Source organism: Silene latifolia, chromosome 10, assembly GCF_048544455.1.
Source record: "Silene latifolia isolate original U9 population chromosome 10, ASM4854445v1, whole genome shotgun sequence".
NCBI lineage: Eukaryota > Viridiplantae > Streptophyta > Magnoliopsida > Caryophyllales > Caryophyllaceae > Silene > Silene latifolia.
The window spans coordinates 4,782,844-4,794,657 of NC_133535.1; the positions used below are offsets into that span (position 1 = coordinate 4,782,844).

The 11,814-nt window shown below is 35.5% G+C and overlaps 1 protein-coding gene across 1 annotated transcript; it reads right to left on the reverse strand.

The window, feature by feature from the left end:
- Positions 1-830: 830 nt before the first annotated feature.
- On the reverse strand, positions 831-8,874 carry LOC141604802 (uncharacterized). Its single transcript, XM_074423301.1, has 11 exons — positions 8,548-8,874; positions 7,311-7,353; positions 6,932-6,985; positions 6,314-6,377; positions 3,902-3,958; positions 3,488-3,594; positions 3,338-3,376; positions 2,637-2,722; positions 2,415-2,493; positions 1,589-1,636; positions 831-1,235 (listed from the first exon to the last, which is right to left on the reverse strand). The coding sequence occupies exons 1-11, from the start codon at positions 8,790-8,792 to the stop codon at positions 1,155-1,157; spliced, it is 903 nt and encodes a 300-aa protein (XP_074279402.1). The 5' UTR covers positions 8,793-8,874; the 3' UTR covers positions 831-1,154.
- Between the last annotated feature and the right edge of the window lie 2,940 nt (positions 8,875-11,814).

Genomic DNA, 11,814 nt, shown 5'->3' on the forward strand with positions numbered 1-11,814 from the left:
AAGGTTCAACGGTTAGTTCTAAACTTAACCCGGTCAAACCCGTTCGGACGAGAAAGTCAACGAAGCAACTACCGTACCTGGGGCTAATCGAAGATGACTTGGATCCGGTTCACGAATCCGTACCTGTATTTGAACCGTATACGCCTCCTCCGACTCCAGTGACTAATTATAACCTATGTGAGATTGATCGAATTTTGGCAAAGGAAGGCGGAGATATTGGACCATACAATTTAGGGCCCAATATCACTATCAAACCGGGTTTTGTTATGAAGAACAAAGTGGTACTATTGTATATTGTGATTTTTGTTTTGTGCTTTGTCTTTGGGTTTTATATATTTTGATTTGGTCTAATTATATTGGGAAGTGTTTGTGAATACATAATTTCATATTTGTAATGTAAATAATATTACATAATTTTTTTTTCAACGGATTGTGTATTGGAAGTAAAATACTCTCTGTCTCGATCATTTGTTTAGCTTTGATTTGTGCATAAATATTTAGGTGACACCTCTTCATCATCGTTATTTACGTTATCGTTCGACATAATCGAAATTACCTGATTGAATCTATTTATTTAATTACGTTAATTTGTGTTTCGATTAGTTTATCTTCGTGATGGAAATCGATTTTCGAAAAATTTTAACTTAATTTGATTGAAGAGAGAGATTAGAGAGAGGTGGAGTGCATTATCCAAGGGGTAAACTTGTCCATTTTTTGTAATAAAAAACTTAGGTCAAGGGTTGGTCTTACTCGGTCCAATGCCAGGGCAATCCTCGGCTTCTTTGAGGGACTCTACAAAGTTACTGTGACCTCGAAGTCAAAAATTGGACTTTTTACCATTGGGATAGGATAACGTTTAATGTTAAACTTTAAACCACCTTCATGAAATTATACAGTCATAATGTTCCCTCCATTACACATACTAGCATAAAAATCAGCTTGATCATGGTCTAACAAAATTTTTGTATCCTGTAAAAAGAATGAATTTCCGACCGGAATGCGTCTGCTCTAAATACACAGATTACAGAGTAATAGTTGTGTCACTTTTCAAGGAGCAAAGCAACCCAGGTAAATTTTCTGCATAAAACCATCTTCAATCATCTACATCTATGCAACTGGTCAATCAGTCGATCGGATTTGAGAAGAGAAAGTGCTCAAAAGTTTACAGAAGAATATGAGCTTGTGTGATGGTGAGTAGGTCCTCTAAACCTTTGCACCACCGATATGAATAACATCTGCAAAACATAAAGATACCAATTGACAATTTTACCATTGAAAATGTGACACGTTGCACGCTGTCCGATGTGATAAGTTGCCTTTCCAAAGAGTTCAAAATGAATGTTCGAGTGTTTGAACGTTGGGAGTCGGGCAAGCGACAATTTGATAAGTAACATTGGAGAGGGGCATCAACCGAAAATCTATTAGGATATACGATCATGTAAAAAAAAAGGTATAAACATCAACAGCATAAAAAGCTGTGTGAGACTGTGAGTATGACGATGTATGATCGGCTTAATCCATATGTCAACAAACTAACAAAGAAATGAGTGTAAAAACGAAGCACTGAAACTCATAAGAGATGCATTACCTTTGTTCTATGTGGTATGCTAGTCCAAAAATCTAAGTTAGGGATAGCCTGAAAAACAAAGAGTCGAAGATGGTATATAAGTCATATAGAGATAAGCCAGTCTGTCACAAAATGTAATTAGTATTTCGTCAAAAGATGTCGTGTATAGTATAAGTACAACCCATCATTGTTAAGCACATTACATAAATAATACGAAGTATATTACAATGTAATACAAGAACAGTCGTAAAATCGCCTTTTCCTTGATTACCCATCATTGTTAAACACATTACATGAACAATATATTACGATGAAATACAAGAACAGCCGAAAATTTGCCATTTAATTACCCACATTCACACTACTGAAGTTAACAGGGGGGGTAAGAGAATTTCGCATTTTGAGGTGTGCGTTCACCCATGGACGGTTCTAAAGGAAGAGTAATGTCAGCCGACCCCAAATCATTTTAGGATTAAGGCTCTGATGTTGTTGTGGAGACAGGCTATTGGGAGGATTTAAAGCATTGGAACGAACACTACAAGTTTATTCAACAACAATGTTAACCCTAGTTTCTCAAAGACATTTCCCTATGGAGAGGTTAGTGAGGTCAGATGTACGTAGTCTTTCCCCATGTCAATAACAAAGAGAGACTATCTTGAATAACACATAATGGAAACTGCATCGTTCACAAAAATGACCAGAGTACACATTCACTCCTCCCTGAAGTAGGATTAGAGGGAGAGAAATTAACAATGTTTACCCCTGATCTTAGTCTGCTTCTGAAGTTACGTTTATAGCTTTCAAAGACATACAGATAAGGAAAAGAAAGAGTGAAGTGGCAACATACATCTAAACCGTGAATTTTAAGGAAGAAAAACCGGTAGACTGCACCACCTACAAGATAGGTTCCAAGGCAACATAACAATCTGAGAACCAAAGCAAATATAGTTCACACGTTAGACAATTATTCCATGGAAAGGGTCTCAAGTCTTACAAAATGTGACTGCAGTAGTGAGTAATGAGTTAAAGACGCTACAAATTATAATCACTAAATGAACGCAGTACTTACATTGTCAACAAGACGCTAAACCATCCCCATCCCCCAACATGGCCACCAATCTTGGAACAGCCTGAGGGATGTCTTAGCACAGTAGCCTGTCCAAAACATAAGTAAATCAAACCATCAAAAATCTGAATCCAAATACATCTTACCGAATAAAGTATGAAAAGCACATAGATAACTTGTTCAAGATGTATAAACATTGAGCAACTGTTCAAAAGTTCTCCCTCCATCCCAATTGACTACGGCGATAAAATGATATCGGCTTTTGACCAATATATTCTCACCATATAGAGTAACTACTCTCATTGCGGTAGAATATGACGAGGATTTTGAAAAGTTTAAACATATTCGAAGAGTTGTAATCAGACATCTATACTTTGACAAGTGTCGGATTCATCAATTTTATGAAAAAAATCGTGTTTTTGGTCTAAATTGAAGTGTGTCCGAGTGTCCTACCCACGTCCGAGTGTCCAGTGTCCGACACGGGTAGCAAGGTAATATTGAAGAGCCCAGCAACATAGCCGTGTCTAACAACCGTATCCTAGTCCGAGTATCAAAGCATATGATAAATCAGACATCTCTCATATTCTTGACTGACAGAGCTTTATCATATACGCATATCCATGATTCACAATGCTTATGCAAACAACATGCTATATGAATCAAATATCATGAAACCACTGACACTCTGCTACATGTAAACTTACGTAATTACAGGTCCCCGATTTCTCAAATGTCTCAGGTTCCTGCAAGTGAAAAAAAAAATTGATAATGATGAAGAATGGCTTTCAGCCAGCCATTGGCTAATAAGTTGAGTATATTAATAAGCGGCAGACAATAACGATGTACAATACTACCTTAACACCATTTGAGTCGCATATAATTGAAACAGAAAGAGAACAATTAACTCCATTGGCCTTACTCGACATCGTAACAGTCACTCCCATCTTTGGAGTCTTCTTATCTGGTGCAGAAGAAACAAAAAGAATGTTGGAGACACGAAGTTTCGAAAATGTTTCCCTAAAAAGAAATTGGCCGAATATTCTGGAAATTTAGTACCAGAAGAAGGTTCCTCTTTTTGCTCACAATACCAGGTGCTTCAGCTTTTTAGTAGTGCAAATATGTGTACAAAAAAATTGCACCATGAAAGAATTCAATGCATATTATTACTATGCTACATAGGCCAGAAAAGTTAAAAGGCGAAAAAATTGTAAAAAAGACTTATTTATTGAGTACATGGAAATGAAAACGTAAGTAAATGAGCTAAATACCGGTAAGGTCGATTTTAAAATTGAGATCACGTCCAATGGTTGTGCAAACAGAATAGCCTGCAGGAGCACCACGAAATGAACCAAAATTGTAAGAGTGCACAGCTACTGAAAAACAAGGTGAAATAAAGTAATAAACCACCTTGAATGAAACCTTTACAGTGGAACTGCACTTGACCATTTGCTATAGAGGCATGCAAAGACTATGCATAGGGATTAGAGCGCAATAATTATAGGTCGCAAATGTATCTACGAGGAGATGCAATGTGAAAACCAATTACAGAACTATGACATGTGGAAGATGCATCTTGAGACAACGTTTTCACCATTATGTATCCAAGCAATGCCACAATTACAAACTCAGCAGCCAATTTACTAAAGACAGATTACACTTAAAATCGAAAAATTCAAAGACATTTCTCTCAAATCTCAATGATCAGATCATCATCCATTATGCAAGTTTAACAAGTGCCTCCCTTTTTGCCCTTGACCTACAACCCTCGCTCGCAATTAAATTCAGGCCCTAATCACATAATGATCAAAACTTACCCGAACATTGGTTACCTAGTGTGTTTTTTTTAAATAAATTGATATTCAATACACTGAAATGACTTGTCAAGCTAGCCAACGGCTTTTTCTCCTTAGTGAAGTTAGCCAATGACTTGCCGTCCTTCCGTGTTTACAAAACTAATGGCAGTCTGTAGCCAAGCCAATGAACTGAGACCACACCTCCTCTACAACTCGTTTTTTTTTTAAAGACCCCATAATATCCCTCAACGGCGTCATAGTAAGACCATGAGCTAAAACTTACCACTAACTGCAAGAAATATCCAAGTAATCCATGACATAAGATGTTATAGTCTTACTCATTTTATGGTCTAAGATAGTTGTTTCTTTTATTACTAAATAATAAAATGATGAACATGTTACAACTTAAAGCATATTTTTAAATATTGATTTGCTATTAACATAAGGGTTAATAATTCAAGAGTTTCACCTTTTATTAGCATTGATAGAAGTTTAATGTCATGCTTAAGTTATTAAATTTGGTCATGTCCTTACTCCTTACCTATAAATAGTGACATATTCCCATCACAAAGATCATCCACAAACAAAACACATACATTAAGGTTTATAGGCAAAGGGAGAGAAACTTCATTTCTCCATTAAGGGTCTATATATATTACTCCGTATTTAACAAAGTTCTCATCATGTTGTCCGGGGGTTTGTTCTAATGTGATTAACAACAGTATTACATTTGTGATAATCATATAATTCAAGATTTTAGGGTTCATGTTATGACTTAAATATTTAACATGTGGTATCAAAGCATTGTTTAGAATGCATGATTATCCATTGATTTATATAAAACAATTTTCTTTAGTTTAACATCTTGCTTTAGTAATAGTTATTTTAGGTCCATGTGTTTGGAACCCTTAGTTATCCTATCATGCTTTGAGAAAAAAGTTACATCTTCATTATCATACTAGATAAGTAGTGGCTTAGAGATAAAACTTAAAGCGCCAAAATGTGAGACAAAATTACACAGCCATGTTCCATGAATTGAAGCCTTATAACATGCCCCCGCATATTCAGCCATCATGGTGGATCCAAAAAGCAACTCGGATTTTTGACTTCTCCATGATATTGCACCACCACATAAGAGATACACATAGCCAAGAGTGCAAATCTTGTGGATGACTTGATTTTCTATATCTGAGCATGTAGTTTCTTGTTCCCTTTAAATATCGCAATACTTTCTTTGCATGAGCAATTCCTAGGTTACTTTGAAATCCTTTTAATGGATAATCATGCATTCTAAACCATGCTTTAATACCACATGTTAAATATTTAAGTCATCACATAAATCCTAGAGTCTTGAATTACATGATTATCACCCAAATTTAATACTATTGTTAATCATATTATAACAAACCTTCGGACAACATGATGAGAACTTTTGTTAAATAATATATAAACCCTTAATGGAGAAATGAGGTTTCTCTCCCTTTGCCTATAAACTTTAATGTATGTGCTTTGTAATGTTTTGTGGATGATCTTTGTGATGGACAAAGGTCACTATTTATAGGTAAGGAATTCTGGAGATGACCAAATTTCATAACTTAAAGCATAACATTAACCTTCCATTGAGGCTAATAAAAGGTGAAACTTATTCTTGAATTAGTAACCCTTTATGTTAATAGCAAATCAATACTTAAACATATGGTTTAAGTTGTAACATGTTCCGTCATTTTATTACTTGGTAATAAAAGAAACAACTCTCTTACTAATGACCATAAAATGAGTAAGACTATAACATCTTATGTCATGAATTACTTAGATGTTTCTTACACTAACCCCTTCTCTAAGGAAACTAAAGTACGAGAAAGTTACATTCAGAATGAATTTCCCTACCTCCGATTTTCTCAGCCACAAGTGCACTGCAACCCATGCCACAGCGTGATGGGCCCCCACAATCCTAAGAAATGACAGAGGCTCACTGTAAGACCAATGTAAAAATAAAAATGGTTTGGCCAAATTCTGATAGTTTCTCTTATATCCCTCCATCATTATATACATAGCAAGTTATTGTACAACTGGTCGCTAACAACAACAACACAATGTTGAAATTTGCGCCTCAAGTCCCCAAAATGTCAAATTCTCTTAATGTGTAAAAATAGAGGGGTGCATGCTGGGCAGTGTCTACCAACGACAGTTTCATGTCTTTAAGGTTTTATGATAATTCTTATGTGTTGAAGTAGGGGGTGCATTCTGGCTGATTTTAGAGATGTCCTCGTAAGCAGGAATTGAAAAAGATTAGGTGTAGGGGCTGTAGACCTAGCATGCAAAGTAAAAGCCGCTTCCTACCTTAGTCTAGGATCTGCAACTAGATTCTGGAGTAGAGAGTGTCATATCTTATGTATGAGCTCCTTCCCCACACTTTTCTCTAGTAAGGCATGCCATCTAAGACGCGTGAAAGACAAAATTTGGCAAATAGAAATGTTAAGAACTTAAGGCAGTTATGAGTCTTACCGAACAATCAATGCATCTCGGAGGATCATGATTGAAGATCAGCACATCACACAGCTGCAATGGAAACGTGGAAACAAAAAATCAGCCAAAAGTGACCAATCAGATTAGTAACCATAATAGATTTTGCACAGTTTAACTTCGTTCTAAATCACTCGACATGAATACATGGCTGAACTTTAAGGCTTAGTTCATGCAAATGTCGACTCATAAAAACTATTCTAACAGAATTGAGTAGCTAGCAGCTGAACAAGATTACGGTTCCTTGTAGAACAAAACAAAGTTTCTCAAACAAATGCAGATCATACTTTGAGCATATAATTCATTCAACATTTCAACCACGTTATTAATCAAAAAGAGAAAGTCTGACAAGAATACAAACCTGAAACCATATGATGGTGTCATTTGCCGCAACTTTGTAGAACCTGTAATCCATAGTAGACATCAGGTGTCTTCTAAAAAACATTTTTTTAAAACTAATGAACAGAAGGGAACCCAGCAGAGAAGGCGGATGTACATATGGAAGGCTGTATATACATCTGACGACAATGAGACAAATGCATTGACATGAACTACGTTTGTCAATATTATTAACTTAATAAGCTCTATCCCCCCCATCTGCACGTTCGTAAGACTCGCCTTGATCAATGTTAAGAGTAGATGTTATAAGAAGCATAAAACAAAATCCAAATCACCAACCATCCAAGTTTTGTCATGCATCACTATTGGATGCAATACATGAAAGATTAATAAAATAAACTCAAAACCAAACAAAAGTACGCCATTGCAGATCTCAGAGCAAAAATCAAAGAGAAGCTAAAACTTGATCTCCTAACCTAGGCTTTAGAACATTTCATGCTCAACCATTAAACCACCATCAGTGACGCGGGGGGGCATTATCTGTTAAACTTTTAGAAACTTTTTCGAGTTTGTCTTATGGCATTATTTGTTCCCCCTCCCCAAAACACAAATCCCGGTTCCGCCACTGACCACCATAGGCCAATTGTTTATGTACTAAATGTGTTCCATTATTGACCTAAACGGCCAATATAGGGCCTGGCACCTCCTCAACATCCTTTCGATTCACCTCCAAAAGCATTACACAGTACCCAATTTTCAGCCTCAAAGCTGAATTTTCTCCAATAGAACAGTAAAACGGATGTATGTTATCTCACATGAAAAATTAATCTTTGGCAAGACACCCAATTAGCCATATTCTATCATCAAACACAATTCAACTAATATCGCCGCAACCCAGATTAACAACTACAACTGAAAAATTCCAATCACTGTAAACGCAGATAAAAATGCAGCTCAAAAAACCGCAAACACAATTCCAACCAAAATCGCCGTAAACCCAAATAACACAAAACAACAACAACATCAGAGGCTTAGTCGGAAAATGATTTGGGGTCGGCTAACATGAATCTATCATCTGAAATGAAACCCCATTAACACAAACTGTCAATTAAACTCAATCAATAATCTAACCTAAGATTCCCTTTCATTTTGCCCAAAAGAAATCATTCAAAAAACCGGGTCATAAAGTTTGATTAAAATACTCGTCATAAAAGAATAAAAACGTAAACAACTAGTTGAATCGAACATTTTATACATACCCATCTTCGCTGAGAACTCCATGAGGGTAGAATTTAGTTGGAGAAGCTAAGCTATAAGAGTAAAGTTTGTTGCCCACCTTAGTACCATAATCACAAGTCGTCGTACAGTAAACAATGTCTAATCGTGTTAAAATAATTACAAGTATTATAATTTGAGTTATTTTTTGTGGATTTTTGATGATTTTCATCGTGTCAATGCGTGCTTTCATCATCATTCTATAATGAATCAAATTGGACAACAACATGAATGCATGATGTACTAGACCACTCCCATAGAAGGTCGTGTGGTGTAAGACAATCCCATTATAATTGGTTCTAGAGATATTATAACCCGTGTGATATTAATTAAATTTTGGGGAAAGAGGATAATTTGGGATTTTACATAGAATTTTTTGTCAAAAACTACCTAATATTTACCTCATTTTCATAAATAATACCTAAAGATTTTAATTTTGCGAGAAACTACCTAAATTTTCTTGACTTTTGTCGGACACTACCAAATTGAAAAATCCGATCAAATTAGACAAAATTCTAACTCGAAAACATTATTTTTGGCAATGCATATACATTATTTACTATACTTAACCACCGCCAACTGTTTTGATTAGCTCTACTAACACATTTATTTCAATTTTTTTACTACAATTTTGACTAGTTTGGCCGAGATTGTGGCTAATTTGGACAAATTTATAATTAATTCGATTAGCATTTGACTTATTTGTCTGAATTTTAGTTAATTTGGAAAAAAAAAATTGTCGAATTTGCTCATTAATTTCAATTTGATAGTTTTCAACAAAAGTAAAAAAATATTAGGTAGTTTCTCGCAAAATTTAAAACTTTAGGTAATATTTATGAAAATAAGGTAAATGTTAGGTAGTATTTGACAAAAAAAACTCTTTTAGATATTCTTGTTTGAGCCGGTCAAGCTTGTAACTTCTCAGAGGTGTCCTCCCAATTACCTTTCCACTTGTGAGAGGTTACAAGCTTGTGACAGAATAGTGCTGTCACAAATTAGAATTTGTGTTGGAATTTTGGGTGAGCATTGGTTCAAAAACGGACTGAGCTAAAAACGGAAAAAATAATTTGGGTGGAACAAAGACCGGGCCTGGTCTGAAGAGATTTAATGTGGAGAATGATTGCGAAAGTGAAAAATAGTTAGGTTGATAAACTAGGTGACAACTTTGTATATAAAAAAAACAAGTGGATTTAAATAAAATGAGATTAGTTGAAATATTGGTAACTCAATTAATTTGACCTTCTAGGGATGGTCTTAAGTAGCCATTGCCAAACATTAGGGTTGACTCGGCCTCCTGGACCCAATCCTACCGTCGGGACGATTTTTACTAGGCTCGTTCGACCCATGATCGGCTCGACCGACCAAAAACTAGCGGCGGACTCGGTTCCACCTCCATACAACCCGACCCGTCCTCAACCCGACCCTAATTTGACACGGAGTATTATTTTAAGATAGTGCTGAACCAGATGCCCAAATCCGCCCTCGGCCCGAACCAGGCCGGTTCCGAGTCCGCCTCCACCAAGCCCCCGGCCCGACCCATGTTGACCTGCCATCTACCCCGGCCAGTTCCGATTCCGCCTAGCCAAACCCGACCCGCTCCGGCCCAAATATTTCACCAACCCTAGTCATATGTAATGTCATGGAAACTTCAAAGAAACTTTCTTCAGACCAAATAAGTTGACTAATCCCACTTGAGAGTTGAGAGAGACCCTTGAACTATTTTTTTAATTACACTTTTTAGACAATTTTTTTTTTTTTTATAGAAATCCTTATATATAAAAACATTCTATGCATATCATTGTATACATCTTCATAACTCATCTCACAAATTATCTCTAAATCCATCACTCCGAATTATATATAGCCAAAAAAATGAACCAAGACGGTTCGACCGCTAGTTCTCAACGTGACACGATCAAGGCAAGGCGGGGAAGATCAATTTTAAAGTCAACGGAGCATGTACCATACCCGAAGCTAAACGAAGACGACTTAGGTCCGGTACACGTACCCGTACCTGAATACGAACCGTATATGCCTCCTCCGACTCCCGGGACTAACTATAACCTGTGTGATGTTGATCGTATGTTGGCAAAAGAAGGGGTCAATGTTACTAAGAAGAAGAAACGGGGTTTTGTTATGAAAAACAAAATGGTACTCTTTTATATTGTCATCTTTGTTTTTTGCTTTGTCTTTGGGTTATATATATTTTGACTTAATATTTACTGATTAGTAGATATTTCATACGAATTCTCATTTAAAATGGGTATATCTATTTTAAACTTTAAATGAATATGTTTGACTTAAATGAGAATTTGTGTTTATGGTTATATATCGGGTGAAACCAGAATATTAAAGTTATACACCATTTATAAATGGAATTGTAAATAGATATATGACCGTGGGGTGTTTATTTATTTGCATTATAAACAATATTTACATCATTATTTTTCAAGTATAATGATATACTAAAGTTGTATTTAATTTAAGTCTTGTATATAACAGTTGTAAGTTACAATGAATGGCTGATATGTATGAATGTATGATGTATCATTACCTTCAAAAAGAGTTATTGAGTTTATACGTTTCACGCTCTTATTGTAAATTATTTTCATTTATTACAGTTGTAAATAAAAATTTGTGTTTCTTTTATTATAAAAAGATAAGATAATGGTCATCTGGTACATTTTCCAACCTAATGTTATAAGGAGAATATATAAAATTATTATCTTGGACTCGGTTGTTACAAGGTGTCTATCAATTTTTTTAGAATATTCAACGTATTCTAATGTATTTGATCGGGATGCTTTCATAAGCCGAGTTGGGATACCATAATGCACAATCGACGTCGACGCTTGTAACAATTTCAAAAGAGCGTGAAATAATAAATCGTACGAAGTGGCCAGGTGTATGTGAGAAGATAATAATACGTCAAATCATTATCAAAAAAGACGTGTTAGGTGTTGCTCTCACTTGTTATGTAGGTAGTTAGTACTTCCTCCATACACCTATTTTCACTCTATTTTATTAAAATATATTTCACATATAATAGAGAAATGGGGTAAAAGCTTATATATGGAGAGAATATATCCTTTATTTTCGAGGCTTGGCCTCCATCCATTAGGAAGTAACCGCAACATTGATGAACAATTATACTCCCTCATATTCTATATTTTCTTCCTCTTTCATTTTTACACAATAAATAACAAAATGAATTTGACCACACAAAACACACTACCTTACATGTCATTGAA